This window comes from Euwallacea fornicatus, chromosome 14, assembly GCF_040115645.1.
Source record: "Euwallacea fornicatus isolate EFF26 chromosome 14, ASM4011564v1, whole genome shotgun sequence".
Classification (NCBI taxonomy): domain Eukaryota; kingdom Metazoa; phylum Arthropoda; class Insecta; order Coleoptera; family Curculionidae; genus Euwallacea; species Euwallacea fornicatus.
In genome coordinates this window covers 2,925,773-2,951,728 of record NC_089554.1, presented here as the reverse complement: position 1 = coordinate 2,951,728, position 25,956 = coordinate 2,925,773, and the positions used below count along the sequence as shown (strand labels likewise).

The window sequence follows — 25,956 nt, the reverse complement described above, 5'->3', positions numbered from 1 at the left end:
TTCACATTTCTTTAAAGGACATTTTCAACAGTTTTTACAATTTTGTTTTGGTTTAGATTTATTTTTAATTTAAGAAATTTAATTAAAAGTCACGAATCACATAAGAAAGTCGAAACATGAGCCGGATGATTTTTATTCTCACTTACTTAACACTCTTAATTTGGATCGATAGATATTTTTATAAATCGTTCAAGAACGGGGAAAGCTACAAAAATACTACAGGAAATCAAAAAGGTAAAGAATGGAAGAAGGAATTTAAATTTCGCATCAAACATCATACATGGTGTTCGAAAAAATGTGAAACTCCGCTATATACCGAAAATGGTGCGTTTTTGACTATGGGTCTATTGGCATTTTTTAATTATTTTGGAGAGTAATATCGACCTCTGACATATCTCCACGATGATGCGTGACACCCTGTATGTACACATATTATACGTACAAAGAAATTTAATTTAATTTTTCATACCTGTGTCCTGTCACGTTAGTAACACTGAAAAGCGGAACAACCGCGTTTAGGGGCAAAATTATTATGTCATATTATTTGAATTATCGATTCGCTCAATTTTCCAGTAGCCTGTAAGCCACAAAACCTATACCTAAATGCAACCTATATATATGTTGCATTCAGGTATGTAAATGGTTTAGGACATGTTGTATTCCATACGGAAGATCATAATGCAAGCCAGGTGAGGAAGGAGCGAAAGTTAAAAAATCTAAAAAGGATTTGTTGAAAAGTAACTCTGAATTAAAAAAAATTAATGAAATAACTGAAAATCTAGTGAGTTTAAGAATATGCATATATGAGTTCAATTTATTTCTTACTTCATGCTGTACTACCTCCCCAAACGAAAATATCGAATTGCTGATAACCCTGTAGGTGGAGTGCACCGACTCCCTTCAGAATTTCAAGAGAGGAAGCGTTCCACCATGATCACACTCACACAGAGAAAATACTCAAAATTAAAATAGAAACGAAATAATTATAATAATAAACGGAATAATAAAAGGATAATCTCAATTATAATTGCTATAATCAATCTAATTAAAGCGATGATAAATAACTACCGATCAATACATAAACTTCTGACCTATCAGTGATTGATAGCTTGCTTGCTACCATAATTTCTTAGGTATTAAAATTTTGACTAGTTTTAATTGTGTAACACTCATCATGTAAATTTTCAAATATCACCAATAAAATTCCATTCAGCTCTCTAAGTTCTCTCCCCAATGAAGGAACCGATATTTTGACATTAATTGCACCACCGACAAAAAGCTTACCCTGGCTTACTGCACCCAATTCCAAACGTAACATTGGGATTTACCTTTGGTGTTTGATTGATCATAACGTTTTTTTGATAATATCGTATTTTGAGTTAATTGCGGAGAAATCACCATATATCCAACAAGGCTTAATATACACGGTTGTGCGGCATTTACAGCATATGTTAAAGGACCGGTATTGACACTCAACATAGAGTCGAAACCCACATATTTGCTGATCCCGCAGCAAATATAACCGTTTCAGTTGGCGTTGTTGTGTACCCAAAGAGAACATTTACCATAAAACATTTAACGTTGAAGTTTAAAATAGTCAAAAATTGAATGGTAAACATCCGTTTCTCTTCAGTTTTAAAGTGTTAGAAAATTCCTTAACAGTGTTCAATGAAATGGGTATGTGCGGAAGTGATTTTATTTTTAAAGAAAAACAAGACAATTTATGAAAATTGATATTTATTTCGCCAGTCGTAAATGCAAAATTTCATGTGGCTCGTACGGTTTTGCGGTACCTTGCTTAGCTAGTCTCGCAGTATAAAATAGTCCCAAAAGTACCCGGCCTGAAGCTTAAAGAAAAAAAAAATTGTAAAATATTTCATTATTTGCCAAAATAGTATCCTTTGAGGTTGATTCATTTTTCCCAGCGATATTTTGTGACTTCCATGCCCTTTTTATAGTAAAAAACTTTGCATGTCTCAAATTAAGCATCAACCTCGAACTCCACCTCTTCGGTATTGGTAACTCTCTTTCCATCGGGTCACTTTTTCAAGTTTTGAAATAAAAAATAATCTGAGAGGGCTAAATCTGGCGAACAAGGTGGGCGAGAGAAAAGTACGAAACCAACTTGATTGATTTTGGCCATTGCGATGGCTGAAGTATGGATTGGTGCATTATCTTGATGGAATAAGACTTTCTTTTTCGCTAAATGCGGTCGATTTTTCCTAACTTCTTACCTCAAACGCTGCAATACATTTATATAATATTCTTCCTCTAGTGCTTTTCTTTAAGCAGATAGTGAATAAAAATAATCCCACGTGCATCCCAAAATACTTCCTCTGCAGATGGAACGGTTTTCGCCTTCTTTAGAGACGATTTTCCTCTTTAAGTCCATGATTTTCGCTGCCCTTTCGCCTTTAGTGCCAAATAATGTGCGTATGTTTCATCAACGGTTAAAAATCAGCTTAAAAATTCGACTTTATTGTTGGGAAACTTTGCGAAATACTCCTTTGAAACATCCTCACGACATTTGTTCGTCTTCCGCACAGCTTTTTCTTATCCAATTGTTCTGTCAAAATGCGGTGTCCGGTACCTTTTGAAATGCTTCCTATGTCTGCTAACTAATGTACGCAACTTGAGCTAACGGTCTTCCGATACAGGTGTGTATGGATTTTTACCACAATTTCTAGAGTGGTCACCTCATTGAGACTCCACTACGGAGTTCATCTCACCAGCTGGTACAACCGCTTTTAAACTCTGGTTCCCAATACTTTACAGTTGTTAACGAGGGCTCCGATTCTCCAGAGATGAATCTACAGTTGTGGACAAAAGTATGGAGTATTTTAAAACCATCATCGTTTTATATCAAAATAATTTATTATTGAAAAATAAACATATACAGGAACCCAAATATATATTTAAGAACACTATAAATAAAAACAGATAAGTTCATTTCGACGAATGTAAAACGATAAATTATGCTCGACAAACCAATGGAATACTTCGTAAAATCGATTACAATTAAAACAAAACTTTAAATAAATTAATATTTTGTAGCATATCCTGTCGAGTCCATAACTGCCTGACATCGACGATACATAGAACCGATAAATTTTAATAAATGGAGATAAGAATCTTCATCCATTATTGCTGCAGAACTTTCCACAACTCATCCCAATTGGACAGATTCCTATCTTGAATTTTTCGTTTTAAGAATTCCCTGATATACTCAATCGAGTTGACATCTGCCCACTGAGACGGCCATTCTAATACGGGGGTGTTTTTGTCATTCAGCTAATTTTTTGCTAATAGGGATGCATGGTCAACGTCATTGTCCTGCTGGAAACGCCAAAGCAAAAGCACATCTTGAACAGTAAATGGCAACATATGGTTCCCAAAGATGGATTTGTATTGAAATCGATCCATAATTCCCTCAGTTTCGACCAACCGTCCAACGCCGGATCGAGGAAAACATCCTCATACCATTATGCTGCCACCACCATGTTTCGCTGTTGGTTTTTGATAGTTGGGTTCAAATTTATTCCCCACAAGTTGATGAACATAACTTATCCCATCAGTATTAAAAATATTCACTTCAGCTTCATCACTGAAGAGAACAGTACTCCGCTTTGAAGGCCAAAACAAATATTCCTGAGAAAATTTAGTTTTGGCTCTTCTGTTCTTCTTGAAAATTAAGGGCTGCTTCACTGCAATCCTCTGACTAAACCCATTTCGTCCAACGGACGACGTACAGGGCGATCGCTTATAGTAATGTCACTCTTGTTAGTGATTTCTCGTTTTATAATCATGGAAGACTTGCCAAGACCTGTTGACAATATTTGTTTGATTTATCGATCAGTAGTGGCATTCCTTTCGCTTGAACGTTCAGGTTTTAGACCATCTTTTACATCTCCGTAAGTGCCAAATTTTCTTAAAATTTTGGAGACTGATTTTTAACGTTTTTGCAATGTCTGTTTGGTTGTAGCTAGCTATTATGTAACATTTCAACTATTGAATTTTGATAATTTTCCAAAAATACTCTTTCTCTGGCATATTTCCTATGAAATGCACCACACAGTCGGACTGAAAAACTATTAATACTCCCATAAACATCAACACTACATAGTACTCCATACTTTTGTCCAGCAAAAAATTGTTTTTATCAACAACTTTTTTAAAAACAACGCATTTAGGCTAAATATTGTACAGTGAATTTAGGAATATACCTTTACTTTATCAACAAATTTTGAAGACGGAACCAAAAATGATCACCAAGCAAATGTTGCACCGAAAAATATTCCATACTTTTGTCCACAAATATAAATTCGCTTTGATGTTGGACGATTTAAAACCTTTCAAAAAAAAACTATTCAATCACATATTGAATCACGATCAATTTTTCCATGTTCACAAAATCTCTAAAAGCGGATCTAAAACAAGCACGAACCAACGTGACACTCTCAAACTTCCAATATAAGCTTTTTACGGTTCTGTCTCTGTAACAGAGGCAAATTTTCACCAAAAAGTCGTCATCTATACCGGGTGGGGCACGTCTGGGACTATTCTCCTACATCAAAGTACTCGGATCATAATAATGTATCTCACACCCTTGATCTTTAATACACTGTTTTAGCATACATGCTCACATATCTTTTAGTAGCGGCTTATGTAAAGAAGCGACTACTCTCATTTTTTTTATTTTCCAATTTTAAAATATTTTACTTCATTTTTCACAAAATACCTCTACACTTTCGCAGAAGGAGTGCTAAAACTACATCTTAGGGGTAAAATATAAAATAAACTTACCTGATATCTATCTAAAGCGATTGCAGTAATGGAAAGCGTCGATACGTAAGTGCTCATTGCTTGCAGTATGCCGATCGTCTTACACACAAACAAATAATTCCCTAATGGAAAATATTTGGTCAGTATTTCCATTAGGGTCAAGGGCATCGTCACCGTACATAACAACAAATCGGCCACAGCCAAATTGACGATGAACATATTCCTCGGAGTCCTCATCGTTGGCTTTCTGAAGACCGCAATTATCTGCAAAAGAGATAAAAATATGTATGCGCGGTATAGCATACTGAAATTGAATGTGTTCCAAGGTTCAGTCCATTTCGCAAGATTATTCCTGGTGAATTCAAGTGAAATGGCTGCAATAAAGAAGCAAATTCAATTGAACCAGGGTCGTTGGAACATTGATGACACTTTGACCTCGGGCAAAAATCGTGTTGTTACCCTTTATAATGGAAAATGTGACATAGAGTTGTGGAGTTGCACAAAATGTATCGCTCATCACAGAATTATTTCCCTAATTAGCCTCGTTCTAAAGAAGGATGGTGCAGAGAGGGCCGATAATGATACTCGAGAATTCCGAAAGAATATTCAGCAGGGTAAAACGAACCTCTTATGCCGTACTGAAACAAGACCGTCAAAAATACAGTGTTCTCAAATTCTTTAGTTAATGGAATATTATTAGTATAAATTCGACTAATTTCTTATTCCAATTTTCCATTAAAACTCTCAAGCAAGAGACGTACTCAACCAAGTAACTGGTCTTTTCCAAGTACGTACGGATGACAATTTTTGCGGCTCTACTTCTTCATTTGAAAACGAAGCTTTATCCTCCATTTATATTTAAAAAAAAAGCAGGCACAAGAAATAAAGCTTTCCTGCGCGTATATTTAAGGAGAAAAAGGGATAGCTTAGATCACTTTAATTCTTATTTATTACTAGAAACAGTAGAGCTCTTACATCCAGATGCCGGCTGATTTTTACGATGTTTTCCTCCCTCTTTGTTTAGTCTGATTTTGGAAAGTGTCCTTTTAGCGTAATCGCGATAATCGCAAAAGATTTATATATTTACTTTTGCCCTTCCATTAGCCACAGTTTTTTTGCCTCATAAGCTGCAATTTTGCGACAGATTTTACTCCAGAGTTGCATACTTCTCACGTACGAAATTATTTTCCCTTATCCTCTCACATCTTCCATTAAAAGCACATTTCAAATAAAGCCGCAATGCGATGGGTTTGTGTTTTAAAATTACAAAAATTTAAGCGATAATGAAAAAACGTGTGCTACTTGACAGGATATTTTTAACAAAGAAACGTGCTTGCAGAGATAACTAGCTGAGATTCCCATTATAAAGCCTCCTCAGCTTTGTGCCTCTGAAATATTCTTAGAAATAGTTACTGAGATTTTCATTAAATTGTCTATAAGCCACTGCTTTACATAAATATTTTCCGATGTTTCACTACCTATTTTTGTGAATGATAAAGTGGTTGAAAAAAACAAGAAGTGAAACGCACCTGCGATAATGAAATGTTTGCTGCGTTTGCAGCTGCAGCTTGGTATAATTTTCACTGAAAATGAGTAATAATTAATGATTTTTTAGTTGAAAACCTGAAAATCGGAATTAAATAATCCTAAAATGTAATTGTAACGTCGCTGAGAGCCCTCCGAACGAAGAAAGTCAGCTGTAACAAACGGCTCTAATCGATTGTATGCCAGTCGTAGGTGTTGTTATTAGTGTCAGATAGGAAGTTCTAAATGAGATTTTTCACTATCTATTATCTGAAGGAATTACTTACCACTAAAGTGTTACCCAATGCGCCCATGATAATCAACAGGCAATACATCACGATCAGGACTGTGTAGGCCGGCTCGTCGATAGCTTTATTCATCAGATATCTATCATACAATTTGGGATCTACTTCGTTGCTCCTATTCAATACTTCACTGAGCGTTTTGTTGAACTTGTGAATTTCCGGCTCCATCTTGTCTTTGAGTAAGTGCACAAACAGGAAATAGAACATTCAAATCAATTTAGACGACTTTGAAGGTTAAATAATCAGCGAAGTTCTCCGATCCACCGAGTGTTCGGATTGCAGGCATTATCTGGAATAAAAGGCATGATATTATAAATTAAGAAAGTTTGCTGCGCAGGGTGAATGCAAAATTTGAAACTTGCTGAGTAAAATCCATAGAGATGAAAAAAATCGATAGGACACCTCAACCTCAATTTGTAAATGCGCGAGTTTTGACATAAAAATGTTTGTCATGACGTCATACCCAGTTTTATGTTTCTAATTGCGACCCCAACTTGTGACATCGCCATTTGATCCAGAGCTAACAACTCTGCACAGAGAAAGATTCAATTTTAAAAAGGTTAATTAAAAATTTTCTTCATAAAATGAAATCTATAATACACTTGAACGATTCGATTGAACTTAGACGTAAAAACCAAAAGGAAAACACAAAAAAAGCAGTACGTGTTCAAACTGGCCGCCATCTGCTCGCTGACAATGAGCAAGGCGATTTTCAAATTGTCTTGTAACTTTGATTAACACTTGAGGAGCGATTAGTCTCACTTCGTCTGCTATTCTAATCTTCAACGTTACTTGATCGGTTGACGCAAGCTTTAGATCTTAAATAACCCCACGAAAAGAAATTGAGCGGAGTTAGGCCGGGAGATCTGGCAGGCCATTCGGTCGGCCCTCTACCGTCTGTTCGGGAAAACGATATTTAAAAATTTCGAACAGGTTGTGAGTAATGTGGCGGTGCGCCGTCCTGCTAAAATCATAGGCCATTAAGCTGCACGAAGCATTGCACCGCATTTGGATAAAGCCCAGCAATTTCCGGTATTATGTTTTGCTGCAGTAGTTCTAATTAATTCGGACTATTTAGACCCGTCAATAAAAAACTGTCCCACGATTTTACTATGGACAATAGTTGCCCTCGCTTGAACCTTTAGTGAGCGTTACGTATGCTCTTCCACCACCTAGTGTGGATTTTTAAGTTCCGATATCTGCAGTTCTGCCTTTTAACATTTACACGGAAAGTTGCCCTGTCCGAGAAAGTTATGGGATTTGAAAGTTGCAGCTTGTTACGGTTTCGCCCCATCATTATATCACAAAGTCAAACCCTTTGGTCGAAAACATCATCAGTAAATTGTTGCAACAAACGAACCATGTATGAATGCCATTTATTCTGCTTAAGGGATTTTAAAATCGACGAGTGACGTTGATGCAATGCGATCTGATGGGCTGATAAAATCGGATTTTCCTCTACTGTTAATAAAACATCATTATTTTTTCTTCCGAGACTACCGCTCGACTTGATATAAACTGATCTCTTACAGCACCCAAGTCCGTAAATTTGCAGTAAATCTTGCCGATGCTCGATATCGTTGAACGGGGCAAGTATGATCGTATTCTTTGCTGTCTCACCCCAGACACCACGGGGGCACAGTTGGTCGACAGTGCCGAGGTGAGCTGTATCTGTTTTGCGTAGATTTTAATTTTGTCCGAAGGACCACAGCTTATTTGGCGCTGAACCGATGCAGAAGAAAACACACTTGGTAACAACACACTTGTATTTGTCTCATTAAATTTTCAATATTACTTTACAAGTGACAAAGGTCATAACAAATTGTAAAATTGGAGCAAAATAGAAAAACACGAGCGATCACCGAATGTTAATAAACTTTTACGATTGGGAGTTTTCCTCGAACAGGGCAAATGATATGTGAATTGAGCGCAGTATAGGGATCCTACTAGGACTCTAGGAGTTAAAAAGAGAATAGGAGAGACGTTGAAGAGGCGTTGCGTATGAGAGATTCTATGAGACTGATCCAAATCTCAATTTTTCCCACCGAATGTGAACCTCATGTCATCCATTTATATTTTTACCACCTCATAGTCATGCGAATTAATGTGAATTATTAGTGCTGAGGACTAAGAATTGCTCATCATTACGGTGCCATGAAGGTGTGAGAAAAATGATGGGTGAGAAGAGTTATGAGCGTGGGAAGAGTGTGGACTGTGTATGCAGTTGACTAATGTAAACACTGCCCTTAAGGGCGATTAATAAGGATTTACGTTAGCAACATAAAAAGAAGTTTATTAGTGGGCGAAGATGTGGGGTATTTTCCCAACAATCGTAATAGGCCGATCAGGTCTATAACTTTATTCGTTATTGTTAAACGGATCATAACCTTCTTGCGCCCGGGACTTATCTCCATAACCTATCACAATTAAAATTTCGATTTTTTTAGGTTTCATTTTAACGCACCATTTTAGTTTGCAATAGAATTAAAATTCTACAATTAAAATCTGTCGACTCCCAAACTTGAGTTTTCTAACGATGGAAACACAAATTCAACTTGTTTACTTTTTTTAGAAAATAATCCAAAAAAATAAAAACGAGCAAAATATCAATACGTCTCAGTTGAATTTCTTTTTTGAAGTGGATAATGGATTTTTTTTTCAAAAAAACATCGTTGTGTAACCCATTTGAAATGTAATCCTCTGTCTGCAGAATTCCTGGAACTCTCAAGTGGCGACACTGAAAATTGTCGACACAGTAACGAAAACAGGGTATGACGTCATATCTATGACAACAATAGTGCAATGGGAAGTCTTTTTTTGTCAAAATTTGCACATTTATAACTTAAAGTTGACGTGTTCGAGCAGCTTTTTTCCCTTCATTTGTGTCGGCTTTATTTAATATATTCCCGGCCACATCAACATTATGGAATTAGGAAAGCGACGGTTTGCTACTAATAAAATACACAATAGATAGGAAAACTTCTGTGGCGGTTAATTTCTTTCTATACCGCTGCACAACAAAGCTTTTGCTCATTAAGGTGCGGCTTCTGCATAAAACGATGCAATTTTCTCGGCACAGTTTGTTGATTGCATTCTAGTTATCTCTAATTTTAATAAAGCCGTATAAAAAATAATTCGTTCTTTATCTATTGTGGCCAACACTTATATCTAACGTGACAATATGAATTTTCCGAATTACGCCAGTAATTTGGAAAAACCCGCACGTTTCCTTTGATGATTACGACCTGCAATTATTACTGAATCCGAAATGAAACAGGTCTATTTTGATGATTCTTCTTTATTAAAAATTCAAAGAAACGTACTGAAGATTACGCATTTAAAGCTCCAGTTGTTCACTGCTGAACGCGAGCTTTGCAGCGTGCGCCCTATATGGAATAATTTGAAGATGATGGGAGCGTTATGAATGATTTGTCAAGAGAGATCGTTATTCATATGCAGGGTGGGCGTTTGAAAACGAAACACGTGCAGCTCTGAATAGCTAAAGAGAACTGATCAAAAAACGTTTGAACACATAAACCTTGTTTTTTAGGAGGAAATATTTTACGCTAATTCCAACTCTCCTATTTGCAACCCCTTCAGCGGAAGGGTGTTTATCCCCAAAACTTTAAGTGAAAGAGGGGGTCGAGTGACACCTTATTGGGAAAGTAATTTACTGTACTTTGTAACTCCTGAGTTTCAGGTCTTTGCCGTCAACACATTCAAGATGGCGACTTGTCAAAGTTTCACAAATTCATTTATTTACGTTCAGTTATTTTATCTCTTTCACTTTACAGCGGTAACAAAAATATTCGGGCAAATGTGAAATAACACAGTAGAAAACAGCGATCTTTACGCATGCGCAATGAAAATATATTAAAAAAATTCACGTCAATTTTACTTAACTTTAATTGGATGCTAACGCAAAAATAGAGATTACGTTTTACATTCTGTAAATGAAAGAACTGTAACTTAGTTGAGTAAATGTTGGAGATGCCCACCTCCAGCCTCCATCCAATAGAAAAGGTTGTGTTCAAGCAGCCGTCGAACAGTTCGAATCCTCTGTGGAGTGATTTGATTACATTCGTTAATGATCCGCTGACGAAAGTCATTCAAAGATGTTGGTCCGATGACATAGATTCTACTGATTAAATGACTACATATAAAGAAATCGAATGAACTTAGGTCTGGAAAACGTGGAAGCCCCTCCATGGGTCGCAATCCCCCAATACATTAGCCGGGAAAATTTTGATCTAAATAGTGACGAACATTCAGCACATAATGAGGTCTCGCACCGTTTTGCTGAACTATCAAATGGTTTTCCATGTATTCGTCATCGTTTGCCATTATCTCTGTTGATATCGGGTGAAAGGTATTTTCGAATAATTCAAAATACATTTCCCCTGTTAAATTTTCAGGTAAAGAGTATGGACCTATTAGACGGTCACCAAATATTCTCGCCCAGACGATCAATTTTTGCGGGTATTGTTTATAGACCTCGTGAATAACTGCAGGATTCTCGTCAGACCAGTACCGGTAGTTGTGCCGATTCACAGTACCGTTCAACGATTCGTCTTAGAGGCATTCATTAAATCCTGATCATCTAAAATCCGTTCTGACATGATTTCGCAAAACTGCAAACGCCTGTCAATATCGTCCTAATTAAATAATTAAGTTCTTGCACTAGATGTGTTTTATACGTATGAAATTTATAATATTTTTAAATCACTTGAATGGTCGTACGCTTAACACCGGATACCACTTCTAACTTTCTTTTACTTACTGTAGGGTCTTGAAAAACCTGTCCCAAAGCCGTCATATCAGCAGCCCCATTCGCAACCGCGTTTTAAGCTTGATACTTTTTGCTTTCAACAGACCCAATTTCTCGAAATTTTTGCACTAACTCCAAAACGTATTTTCGATTAACGTGACGATGATTGTCTCGATGGAATTAAGTGATGATTTGAACCGTTTTATCAGCATTTTCATTATTTTCAAAAAAAAAAAAATTGAAAGTATTTGCATCCGTTTGGTCTATATCATACCTATTACATTACCTTCAATTCTATTAAGTATCGCTTAAAATGTAGAACGCAATAAAACGGCATCCCCCTTCTCTCGTCGATATTTTTAATACCAAAATGAACCCAAGATACATTTTCGGATCAAACGTGAAGAAACCATTTCTTATATTTTGTTAGTATTTAGAAAAAAATCCATTTTTCAGCGTAATAAAAACGAAACAAAGAAAATATAATTAAATTTACAGTATTAAAGTGAAACAGTTGAAATAACTGAACGTAAATTACTGAATTTGTGTTGAGAGCAGAAACGTGAAACTCGGAGGTTATAAAATACATTAACTTACCCTCAAAATGAGATATGACTCGACCCCCTCTTCCATTTAAATTTAAGAATTTGCGGATGAACACCCTCCCACTTAAGGGGTTGCAAATAGGATAGCCGGAATTAGCCTAAAATGTTTTCCTCTCAAAAAAAAGTTTTACGTGGCCGAATGCGTTTTCATAAGTTCGCTTAGATATTCAAAACTTCGCGCGTTTCGTTTTCAAACGCTCACCCTGTATGTTTTGTGTGTCCGTAACGTTAATTATCAAAGTTCATTCATTGCGATTATTATCGGAATGGTTGATTTATCTAATTCGCGTCCAGCACCGGCTTTAAGGAGATGGGATTTGGTGACAGCTCAGTGCGGAGGGCTTTTCTGGTAAACAGTTTTTCTCGGGGGATACGGGGGGCGGCGGGAAACAATTTCGCCCGGGCGTTGTTAAAGCCGTCCCTGCTCATGTGAGGCGCGGAGTAATATTACTTCAGTTTCTGTTCGATGAAGAACGAACGGTGAATTTATTGATCTTCTAATAAAGGAGAAAAAAGCTATATATCCTCTCTAATATTTATCTCAAAATGGAATCTATGTCTTTATATCCTACAGCCCTTTAGCTTATTAAGTTAATCCGCTCTAATTTTAGATTCCTATTTTGTAGGACTTACCAGCTTGTTTACCAAGCTGTTTTTGCTGTCACGTACTGCCCGGTAAATCCGAAATTTATTAGTTATACTTTCACTCCAGGGATGCAGTTAATTACATTTCAGGCAAACTTCGCCTCCACCTTACAAAAATATACGATATTGAGGAAAGTTATTAAACCCACAAATACTGCAAAGGGGGAAAGTCATTCGGTTTAATTGAAATGGTCAATGGTCTCCATGGGGATACTAATATTCTGTAGGAAGCGCATTATGTTCAGCCTACCTACAGCAATAAAAATTGTATTCTGCATTGAATTTCAGCTAGCAGGTTTATCTTATCATTAAAAAAAAACAGAAAGGGGAAACAATTAATCGACTACAAAAACAAACTCGGAAGGGATTTGAAAAATAAATATTTGGATTACTTCAAAGAGGTGAGGAAACCATCACCGGTAAACAACTGAGAATAATGAATAATTAAGACTCTTTCAACCAATTCTATAAGTAAGAAAAGGAAGAATCTGCTCCGGTTTCTGGTTAAAAAAAAGTAGTTATGGACATATCTTAAAAATTATATCTACCAAGATAAAACTGATCAGGTGGTCTTATTCACGGTAATATCCCCTTCAACTTTTAACTATACAGAGTGTTTCAAAACATGTGTCGGAAAATGAAGGGTGATTCTTTGACTCGTTATAAGAAAAAAAGTTCCTATCAATATGGGTTCGCAAACAAACCGTTTTCGAGACACAGGGTATAAAAAAAAATGTTTAGTTTTTTGACGATATCACGGGAATCGTTTGAGATGCAGAATTCAGATTTTATACACGTATTATCATTAATATTAGTTACGTTTTGAGCGCTACTTTAATTTTTACGCCACTGTGAAAATTAGCATCTTAAAATAACAACAATTGTTGAAAGTGGTCTCCTCCTATGGTAATGCAGACCTCCAAATTACGCATTGCAGGATATAATAATGCAATTCCTCAGTTCTCGAACAGTATTAACTGACGTAGTGTAAATTAAACGTTTCAGGTGACCCCACAAAAACATTCTAAAACATTTAAATCTGGCGACCGAAGAGACCAAGCTGGTGGTCCTATCCAACCTATCCAGAGGTTCGTAAACTGTTCATTTAAGAATTAACGCGTTATTAAAATAAAACATGTAGGAGTACCATCCTGAATAAACAATATTTCGTTTCTTAATTGAAGTGGAACGTTTTTAAAAGTCCTGGAAACTCTTCTTCGAGAAAATGGTGATATAATGAACCATTTGGTGTTCATGGCAAAAAATATGGCCCTATTAAATGCTCTCCTACCACATCCGCCCAAAATATTATCGACAAATTTTTACTGATGATAGCCTTCCATTATGGCGTTCGAATTTGCGTTGGCCCATACATGGTTATTATGGAAGTTCATGATTGCATCGCGAGAAAAATTTCCTTCGTCAGTAAATAAAACTTGTGTTATAAAGCGAGGATTTTGTGCATTTTTTTTTAACCATTGACACAACGCCAGTCTTTGTGAGAAATCTCCAGGTTAAAGGGCCTGTAGTTGCTGTATGTGATAAGAATATAACATCTGACTTTTTAATTTCCTCCACACTATAACGTGACTAAGGTTTAGGTCTGAAGCTATTTTTCTAGTACTTGTTAGTGGATCGTCTTCAATTTCTTAAAGAACAGCTTCTTCAATTTCTTGAGGAACAGCTTCTTCAATTTCTTGAAGAACAGTTTCTTCAACTTGCGAAAAAAGCAGACTGGGTCATTCATTTCCAACAGCTCGTTTATGAAAACGTCTAGTTCTATGTAGACTTTTATGAATGCGAATAAATGTTCTTTCATTTGGTATCTGTCGGTTTGGAAACTTTTCTTGATAAATTCGTCTAGCTTTTGCTGCATTTCCATCGGCAACACCATAAACAAAATGCACATCACACATATCTCCATCAGTGTAATTAGTCATTTTATATCATTCATGCAAACAAAATACTGAGGATAAACAAATTAATTTAACAATAAACGGTATTGCTTGATTAAGAATAATAGTCAATAATACTAACGTGAAAAAGTGCACTAAATCAGCCGACCAGAACGAAATATACGTTTTTATTAACAAAATACAAGCTTTGGAAAACACGAAAAAAGTAGTAACATAGTATTTTGTTATTGACAAGAACACTTGACCATGAGTACCTTTTTTGTGTAAAACCTATTGGCGGTATAAAATGTGCGTCTAAAATGCAAATTTTCTCGATGGCGCAAAAACTAGAGGCAAAAAAATCTCGAGCCTCACTAAAATCTCCGTCTATGGCATATGGAAAAAATTGGAGTAGTGCTCAAAACGTAATTAATATTAATGAAAATATGTATTAAAAACCTGAATTTTGTACCTCCAACGATTCCTGAGATATCGTCAAAAAACTGAAAAAACAAAAATTTTCTGACACCGTGTATCTAGAAAACAGTGCGTCTACGGACATATGTTAAGAGGAATCTTTTTTCTTATAACGAGCCAAAGAATCCCCCCACCCTTCATTTTCCGACAAATGTTTAGAGACACTCTGCATAATACTGCTTTCTTAAAACCAAAGTAACTTGGCTAAATCAACTTAAACGTATCGGCAAAGCTTGCTTTTCGTTAAATATGTAGTAAACCAAGCAACCCTTTTCAAAAATCCAAACTGATTTTAAAGTAGCCTCCAGAAAAGGATTTTGCAACTCTACTAGATTCCGAGATCCCTTCATCAATCATCGAAAAACCTCACTTTGTGTACCATGTCAGCGCTCCGCTAAATCCTAGCACCGAAAGGTAGATAGCTACGAAAATTCCCATCTGTTCATTTTGTTAACAGTCTCTTAGCGATTAGTTCAAGTTAAATATGTTGAGCAAGTAACGCGATCACGGATCTATCTCACTTTGGCCTTCAACAGAGAGATTGGTCAAATACAACATTGAAAAAATTCTTCATTCGCTGTGCCTTTTAGCCTAAACAGTTCCATACATGTACTCGCCTAATTAATCGACAACATTCCAATTTGTATAGACCAATCATAATTAACTGCAAACATATTCAGAATTTCCGCTTGCTGGTGAAAAGTGGGTCAATAGAGAACTGCATTTGATGCACTTAATAGTAAGTCACTGGCTTAAGTTTCTCGGACTTACTCAGAACTTTTCAGCTGAAGATATCACTCTTCGGTATTACAATTTGAACTGAAACGAACTAAATGTTGAAATTCATAATTTACTGACAGCGTCATGCGCCTATAGAGTTTTGATACTTCCGTCACTTTCGCTCATTTATTAAATTAGTTCGGAACTCTATGGTAAATATTAATTCTCAGATTTTTCCTTTTTGCTCGTAATTTACTCAGAAAAACTAAACCAAAGTCATCATTAGAAAAACAAATGTAATTAACCACTAGTCACCTTCGATTTATTGCGCCAACCGCCCTCTCAGAATTTCAACATTATAAAATTTATGAAAATTTAAACTGTTTTTATAATAAATGTTTTCACATCTTTGCCAGGAGAAGCTCCCGGATAACGCAACGTTCCACCGGAATTGATCCATCACCCTTAAAACAACAAACTTTCCTTGGATTTTTTGCCCATTACACGGTAATTTATCGTTTTGATTTGGGTCGCAACAATTTAATTTGTATTTACAAAAGCAAAATGCAAAGTAAATATAACCAGGAATGAATTAAAGCTTAATTTTAAAGTTAGATCTAGAAAAGCATTATGTGGCACGATTATGAGATGAACCGTGGATAACTAGGAATTATCAATAATTATATACTTCGATTTCTAATGAAGGTTCGCTGCCTTTCTCTCTAATTTGCTCGTTACGCATTGGATAATTGTGAGCCGAAAAGTGCTCTTGTACTAAAATTGCATTACGAAGTTAAAATTTCAGCTAATCATCCATTAAGCAATTAGATCTTGGCTGCTCCTTGCGGCGTATAAATCTTAGCAACGTGAACACGGTATTTAGAGGACGTTTCATATTCGAACCCTCCCATCGGAATCTCGCAAACGCTAAACGTTGGAGGTTGGTTGCACGAATCTAAAGTTACAGATTTTGTCACAGTCACTACTGTAGCAGATCTACAAATTTCTTTCTGTTTCCAAAAAAAAATATGTTTCAGCGAGAAGTAATAACTTGATAGTTTCTTCCGTTTCCGCATCCCTCTCACTTCCTTTTCTCTCTGCCAATTGCTTCTTTTCTGCGCTCCCTTTAATTAACATTGCATCATTCCTACATCGGCTCAATCACAGCTCCTGGAACTTGTTCGGTAACACCCGTTACAAATTATGGTATGAGTCAGGCTGACTCATGGACCGAGCGAGCGAGACATGGACCAGGTTGGTCCATGTCTCGATCATTACGCAGAATGTTTACAACTGTTTACTGTAGATTCCTGTAGCCACCATAAGAAAAAAGTTCATGCGGACATCAAACTGCTTTCGCTTCCTGTCCGAAATACAGGGTGAATAAAAATATTTTTATTTTTTGCATTTTTTCCTAATACGTGCGTTGCGGAATTAAATATTTGCGGCGTTTACAAATCGAATTCGTAAATATTTCTATGAAAATCGGGGAAAGTAAAATGGGCATAGAGACGCATTTTTTAAGGGAAAAGCATTGTTCGAAAATTCACCAGTGGCGTTCCCGTTAATGTGACTCAACAAATCAAACGAAAAACATGACACGTCATTGGTTTAAACAAATTTATTTTATTTTCCGACTGCTTCATATTTGGGTGAGAAAAAGGTCTCGTCAGTGTGTTTCACGACGTTAACCGTTTTCACGAAAAAAACCCATTTGCCAACTACTATTAAAACTGCAAGACTAAGTTAGGTGCATTACCGTTACTTCTAACAAAAACAATTAAATAAGGTATTAAAATTCCCTCCATCGGCAGAAATTCATGCCTCGGCCCTTTTTCGCATATTATCGTATACTATTTTAAAAATTACCAGTGATTTTTCCGTATTAAATAAATGAATCCCGTCGTTTCTCAGTTGCAGATTGTTGCGTTTTATTTTTCTCATAAAAACGGTTAATGTTGAAAAAAAAACATTCAAAAGATCTTTTTTTTAGAGAAATGTGAGTTATTTTTATTTTTATTTTCTTTAAACAGGAGGCACATAATATTTTCCATTTAAAATGTTCAATGTCACATCAATGAGACGCCTCTGGTGAAATTAGAGACGTTTTTTGTCCTTAGGAGATGTGCCTCTTCACCGATTTTACACTTCCCAATTTTCGTAAAAATACATAATGTCGGAACAGACATATTACGAAGAAACTAAAAAAATAATTACTTTTTATCATCCCATGTTCCGAGCAGGAAGCGAAGACCATGTTGGTATCAACTTTGTTTGCGTATTTTTGCTCGCAGGGACCTACGGTAAGCCGTAGACAGACTTATTCAGAAACATCCAATAGCTGTTGTGTTGTATTGTTTTTTTTTTATTCGGAATTTTGCTGTAAATGCAAATTTCCTAATGCTTCATGGAGTTTTAACCGTTTCGTGCCTAAAAAGGTCATCCACGCATTATTTTAGGCTCATAAATTCATGAAGTGTCACCCATTAAGCCAGTTCTTCGTTTTGTTAATAATTTAAATACAGCGTGCTTTGAGTCAATTGTATTCCTGAACCCTCGCTGCGTGTTTGCAAATACCTTTCTCATTAAAAATTGAAAATTTCTGATGCCATTAATTTGACTGAGAAATAACTACCTCCTGCGTAGAGTCAAAAGATAATACACTTTCGGATTGTTATAGTTAAAATCCAATTTTGAACTGGTTTACTCACGATATTAAAGAATAACATTCGCCTTAAAGTGGTAATTATTGCCGTTACATCAAGTTCAATATTTTAAGGCTTCGGGGTGTACTTTTTCTAAATTTGAAGACAAAGAAAAGCGTTAACTCCGTGACGAATTGCCACTTCACTGGAGAATAAAATAGCCCGAAGGTTGAAAAAAATATTAATGATAAAATTTGGTGGCAACGCGTTTAATTAACGGACCTTATTAAGGGCTTGTTAAAACGGAAATGCCTTCCATCTGTTGCCTTTCAGAGGGGGCAACGTTGCCATGCAAAATTTGAAGTAAATACGAACGTACTCCATACAGCACAGGAACGAATCAAATCTGCATTAGCTCATTAGCGAGCTAAACATCGCCGGACGATAGGTACCTACTTAATTAAGCTGCGCAAAATCGAATTTAACTAACAGGCATTAAAACATGGTTTTTTTTAATGAAACCAAATGGCATAAATTGCAATGAATCCGCGACCCTAATTCCATCAGGCAGGGCCCCAATTGGGCGGGTACGCAACACTTGCTGCATGTGTCTCTGAACCAGTAATCCTTAACAGAAAGCCCTTATTTACAAGCTTTCGTTTTTTAAATTTGATGTTACTATTTGATTTGATTGAGTTGAATTGACAAATGGGAGATTTTCATCGAAAAAATCACGTCGTTTTTTTTTTATCTGACCCTCATCCCGGTTAGTTTCCTTTCAGCTAGAACAGGAAAAAAATTCCCATTATAAATTGTTAAGGGTTTGAAGGACGTGTATTTTATTACTCCCATTTCATTCAACTCGGATCACTGTTCATACACAAATAAAATGGCTCAACATGGGGCGCTTTACCATTTCGGGGGAATAATTTACATTTTTTGGAACTGTGAAAAAAAATTATTGCGGCCGGGCCGATGCGGGAGGTATTTTTTTGTTTAGAGAACGTGTGTTCAAGAACTCATCGTTAAAATTCAATTTCTGATAAATGAAAATTTTTATATCAAGCTCAAACCACATGCGTTAGAGGTATCGATGTTTCGGTTAATTAAAAGACACGTGGGACGCATCGATCCAATAAACATTAAGCGATCACCCGTCTTTGCCTGCGAGATGTATGGTTTTCCTTATTATTTTACAGGGTGCCTCATTTAAAGCGGCACAAGCCATTATCTCCGAGGCCAAATTTGAATTTAAAAAAAGTTTGCCGTGAAAGGGCACCTCCAGTGCACATCAGCACCTTCTTATTCAAGGTCAGTTAAAGGGCATTTCAAGTCGAACTTTGTCTTTTTCAATGGAACACCAATTTCTTTGTAACCTTTTTTCTCAAAAACTCGTCCTCTTCCAAATATAAACAAAAATTGAAGTAGCACAGTCGGAATACAGGGTGGCCCATTTAAAACGATCCAGTTCAAACATCTTGAATGCGATGTTTTTCTTCGAAAAACACCAAAACGTGTTAATTTTACTGTCGAGGGGGGCATTTTTAGATCATAACTTTGTAGGTTTAAAGAGGCCCCCCTAAACGAGGCGGCGGCCCCTGCGAGAATCTTAAATGGCGTGGCAAGTGGCAAGTGGCACATCAAATCAAAGGTAATTCAATTCTCTTCACGAGTATGCTGAAAATTTTTTGCTGCGTCTTTAAATATTGCGAAAAAATCGTTTTAGAATATCGGTGAAATAAAATGAGGAAGTGGCCTAAACTTTATAGTAATAAACTCATCATACTACAAAAAATGATGTTCATCGTCGAATTGTTAAGATAAGGTGATGGGTTTTGTTAATATTGAACAGGTAGTTTTGTTCTGATTTGACACTAATCAGAATCGTACCGTGAAATTCATCGATTCATCCGACGATCCAAACCATCATGGTTTACGCCACTGTAGAGAGGATTTAGATTGTTACCATATAGTTCAAAAACAATAAAATAACCCGTGAAACTGCAAAAAAAAATTTAATGGAAAGCATCCAAGTAAAAATTTGAGTCATCCCTACGTGACGAATTTAATATCTAAATTCATGGAGACTGAATCCATTACTAACAAAAACATGAAAGACGATACGCCGTTACTAACGAGGCTGCACATATTTCAACTTTGGGGTGTACTGAATTGGATCATGTAAATGAAGAAAAGTTTATTTCAAGGACCCGAAAATTAGAAGCAACTTCAGGTGTTCCAGATAGTAGTATTTAAAGGATCTTGAAAAGGCATAATTTTCATCTCATTCATGAGAGCAATGGACATGATCCAGATCGCCGTATCCAATATTGTGAGCTAATGACTGGAAGCATCTTGATCAATCCCAATTTTTTACATTCTAAGTGCTTTTGTGACGAATGCACATTCTTTCTGAGTAGTTTCGTCAACAGATATAATTGCAGATATTGGAGTGATTTGAATCACAGAATTATGAGTGAACAGAATTCACAGTATGCAAAAAAATTGAATGTACGGGCTGGAATTTTGCAAAGTCGTATTGTTGGATCTTTTTTTCTACCTGATAACTTGACTGGTGAATCTTACTTCCATCAGTTTCAAGACTTCATATACCGTCACATTGTGGATATTCTTGAAAACGACAATCAGGTCCCAGAAGATGATGTATTTTTTCAATAGAATGACGTCGCGCCACTCTATGCAGTTCCTGTACATAACTTTTTGGACCAAGACATTCCCCAACACTGAATTGGTAGAAGAGGTTTCATTGAATAACCCCCAGGGTCGCCTGATTTAACATTATTAGATTTTTTCTTATGAGGCCATTTAAAAACTGTTGTTTATAAAATTAAATCTACCTGTTTAGAAGATTTTCGCCACCGATTAGTGATAGCACGTGGTAAAGTAACTCCCGGAATGCTACGAAATGTTCAAAAAAGGTTAAACAAAGACTTTATTATTGTATGGAAGTAAATGGGTCACAATCTGAGCACTTAATGTTACAAAACATTATTTAAAACAAATATTAAATTTATTTCATCAACGTTTTAAAACGGTTTTTTACAATATTTAAAATCAAAGCAAAAAATTTCAGCATACTTTAAAAAAAAACTGAAATACCTGTCATTTGATGTGTCACTTGACTCCCGTACCATTTAAGGTTCTTGAATAGGTTACCACCTCGTTTAGGGGAATTACGCTACACATACGCATTAACGATCTAAAAATGTCCTTAAAAGTAAAACTGACGTGTCTGGAAGTTTTCCAAAATAAAAAATTCCATCCAAGACATTTCAGGTGGACTGGTGTTTTAAATGGGCCACCCTGTATATTAACACATGACTTAAGTTACGAAAAAAATTTTATTAATGGAATATAAAAAATCCCAGATTCTAAACATTAACCCAAAATCAAAGCAAAATTATTTTTAAGCATTTATCAGTCAAACAAACAAGCCATGTTTCCATTCGAATGTACTCGTAAATTATTATTTTTTGGAATATCGAATTTATTTAAAATTTCAAAGAAACTTTTAAGACGAAGCTGATTATTTGTTTTTCAAGTAAATCTGTTAATTTTAAAGTGGAAAAAGTAGAACTTTTCTAAAGAATACAACATTTAAATAGTGTTAGCTTATGAAGAAACTGGTCAAAACGGCGCTGAAGCTTGTCAGATCTATGTGCACGGATTTCTTAAAGACTAAGCACCTAGGCATAGACTTTTTATCCAATAATCAAAGAATATCTTCAAAGTGACAACGTAGAGAAAAGTAAAAACCCACAGAAGAACTGCCACCAATGAAAAAAAACAAATAACTCTTTTAGTGGTCGTAGTTGTTGATCTCCGTGTAAGTTGCCATCTGTCGTTAAGAAATTTGAGCGTTTAGTTGACCACTGTGGATCGCATTTTAAAATTAAATAAGTCGCATCTGTATCATGTTTCCCTTTAGCAAAAATTTTATGACAAGGGTATCGAAAAGCGGGTAAAATTTTATATTTTAACAAGGGAAAAATTAGATTTGAATAAAAACTCTTTCTTTAATGTGCTTTTTTCCGAGGAATCCACTTTCGCATACCATGGTGAAGTGAATCGCCAACACATACACTATGAGTTCCTTGAAATTTCCTTACCGACTGAGACAAATAAAATATCAAAGACCTTGGGCAGTTAACGTTTAGTGCGGTATTGTCGGCAACAGAATAATAAGACCATTTTTTACTGAAAGCTATTTAAATGGAATGAAATATCGTACCTTTTTCTCAAATTACCTACAGGTTTTGTTGGAAAAGCTTACTCTTGACCGAAAACTTGCTTTGCGATATCGTCATGATGAATGTACAGCCCATTTTGCTCATCTAGCGCGAAACGTTTTAAATGAAACGCTTCCTAAAACATAGATAGGACGTAATGGTCCAATGAAGCGGCCGCCCCGTTCACCGGACTTGACCCTATTAGACTTTTTTTGGGATTATCTTAAAGAAAAAGTGTACGTTCAAGTCCTAATAACTCCTGATGACATGAGGAACCAGATTTTGTGAAGCAATTACTGAAAAAATGCTTGGAGTTGTTTCAAAATCGTTGATCAGAAAAATTGGAAAATGTCTAGATGCGAAAGGTTAACATTGCGAGCATTTGTTCGACCGATACATGTTTAACGTTAATTTTTACTATGATTATGGGTAAGTTTTTAGAATCTGTGGATTTTTGTTTTCCATACATAAAGTCTTTTTGTAAATTAAATCATGTGTTATTTTAAGTGTGCCACTGCAATTTTTGTTCATATCTGGAAAGCGAGAAGTTTTAGAAAAGAACTTTGCTAACAAAAATGCTTAATTTTTTAAGCTCCTTGCAAATTTACCAAAAAAAAATGGCCGTTTCATTCAACAAAAACGAAGTTGGTGTTGAAATGTCATTTAAATGACCTTGAGTAAAAATTTGCTTATGTTCGATAGACGCCCTCTTTCATAAAAATGTTTTTATCATTTTAAATTTGATTTCAAAGATCATGGCTTATGTCACTTTTAATGAAACACGTTTCGTGCAAAAATTACCAATAAGCTTCTTGGCTGCAGCTAAGGTTTATTGATAAAAACGAGCAAGAATGTGATGTCAGCTCAGTGCCTAAAAAAGGGTGTTTATGTAGGACTGCAAATACACACACACAAAGGCACAATAAAAATAACGCTCCAAGGCGGCCGCCGCTATGGCCACATTGGCTTCGAACTAACAAGGTGCCGGTCTTAACGAGTACGGTTATTGCAGTAAATACTGACACAAGCCATTTAATCTCGACACTAATGGCCACTTCTTAGGAAGAAAAGATACCGTTAATCTAAAAAAAAAAATAAAAAAAATAAATAAAAATTAAATATCCTTCAAAGCATTTTGAGTTACGGCTTTACAGCCTCCAAAGTATGTCATTTTACGTGTAGTTTATTCAGCTCCAAATATATCACTCTAATCGCGATTCCAGTATCACTTTCCAAATTTAAAGAAAAAACCGAAAGATCAAAAAGATGGAGATACTGAAGATAGTCTTGTAACAGATACAAAAATCATTCTCAATACTGGGAGGTAATTGTCAGCCCAATTTAGCGTGAATAACATTAAATTAATTGGAATCTTCGCTTCAGATTTCAACAAATTTACTGCATTAATAACTAGCATTTTAGCTATTATTAAACTGGCTAAAAAAGTTGATAAGACGCTGCATAAATATTGAAAGTTTGTTGGGGTAGGAATGCCCTGCAGCCACAAAATTGAGTCTAATAAGAATTAAAAGTGCAATAGAGCAAAATGTATTCTTGTCAGAATTAAATTAACTTGAAATCTGCTAAATTTATTTAAAAAACGCCATAATAATAGTATCGAAATCGAAAAATTTTACTCTGAACAGAGGCCTGAGGTTACTTTAAAAAAGCGAAAACCACAGTCGTCAGGTATCAGGGCCGCTACTTTATGGATTCCCTACAATGTTTCTGTCTGCTAGAAATTAATCCAGGATCTCCATCGTAGCATTTGCTAGCAGGTGTACGTGGCAAAGCTATCATGGAGATCCAGCATGAATTTCCAGGGAACGGAAATATTTTGGGGGCTCCGCAACATGGCAAAGCCGATGGTTGCTTGTGGCTTACCTTTCCTGTTCGTTTTCCTTCCGCCGTCAGTGGAATACTCCATGGCAATTAAAATGCATAAAATTAAATGGGTTTGCTCTTATGTAAAATGAAAATAAATATTATGAATTATAAACATATACAGTATTGTGCCTAAACATAGCAATAATCGATATTTTTCTTATAATTTAAGTTTTTTGTTCGTAATTTAAGCAGCACTTCATTAAAAAAAATTATAAATGGTATACTGTTTAAAACTAATTTATAAGAGCGCTTTAATAATAAAAAAATATATCAAAGAATATATTACCCAAAAAATGTTTGTTTTTTTACTGTATATAAATATACAAAGTGGTAGGGAATAACTTTCGTAAGTTTAACCAATGATTAAGAACGTGATTTTGAACAAAAAATTCGTTGCAACAAGCGTTGAAAACCTAATAGATTAAAAAAAACGTTAAAGTTTATATGACAACATAATGCCACAGTTTGTATATAGAGTTAAGATCTGGTAATTGTGATGGCCAGTCCAAAGCAACATTTTTTTCGTACCTTAATCATTTTTTTTAGTAGAACAGAAGTGCGTTTTGGGTCATTACTCTGTTGAAATATGAACTGTATGGCATGAAATTGTCCATAAACAGCATCCAATTGATCACAAAAATGTCTTTGTGCACGAATCCAGTTTATCCGCAATTATATGAATTGAGCTCACGCTAAATTTTGAAAAGCAACCCCAAACTAAAACCTTACCACCTCCACGTTTGTTAGTGGAAGAAATATACTTTTTGTAGAATCAGGTCCGTTGGGTTTTTTTCAAAATATGACACCATCATTTCCAATTAAGTTATACTTTGATTCGTCACTAAACACGACCTTTTTCGAGGCAACAACAGTCCAACTGAACTAATTTTGAGAAAATCGAAGTCGGGCTTTTACATTCTGTTACGACAGTAATTGTTTCCTTGCCGGGCGTCCTGAACATAAACCAGTAGCTCATAACCTCCTTTTTACCGTAGTAAAAGAGATTGTCGAGCCACCTGCCTCTTCTAATTTTCCTAAAATCTTAGTCGAAAGAAAATAAGGATTTTGTTTGTGGATGGAGTGGATGCAAAAACATCGGTATTATTAAATTTCTTCAATATGCTATCCACAACTGAACCGTGATAACTCCAAATAATTCACGATTTCCAATTACTTCCATTATAGTTTTTTTTTTTTTTAACAATAAATTTTTTGATTTAAAAAAATATTGTTTTCAAACGTCCATGTTAAGCTAATCGATTCTTTGCAAAAAATGAAAATACAACACCAAGAACTTTTTCTTTAACATAAGAGTTATATTTGTAGCTGTTACGTTGCGCGACAGAAACAAATTAAAAATTCATCATTTTTTGATAAAGCTTTTAAACAGCCAACGGGATCATAGAATATGCATACACACCAATGTTATACAGGATGTTTTTGAAGTACGCGG

The 25,956-nt window shown here is 35.6% G+C and overlaps 1 protein-coding gene across 4 annotated transcripts in view; it reads right to left on the bottom strand.

The window, feature by feature from the left end:
* Window positions 1-25,956, bottom strand: part of NPFR (Neuropeptide F receptor) — a 74,802-nt gene that overhangs the window by 19,683 nt on the left and 29,163 nt on the right. For 2 of the 4 annotated variants that reach the window (XM_066290040.1, XM_066290036.1), the window contains 2 exons: window positions 6,594-6,900; window positions 4,804-5,046 (listed from right to left, as the gene is read on the bottom strand). In XM_066290040.1, coding sequence (XP_066146137.1) covers window positions 4,804-5,046; window positions 6,594-6,818 — 468 coding nt within the window. In that variant the 5' untranslated portion in view covers window positions 6,819-6,900. Of the gene's footprint in view, window positions 1-4,803; window positions 5,047-6,593; window positions 6,901-6,973; window positions 7,036-15,772; window positions 15,805-25,956 lie in introns of those variants that run through there. The other 2 variants (XM_066290041.1, XM_066290039.1) reach the window with 2 other exon arrangements.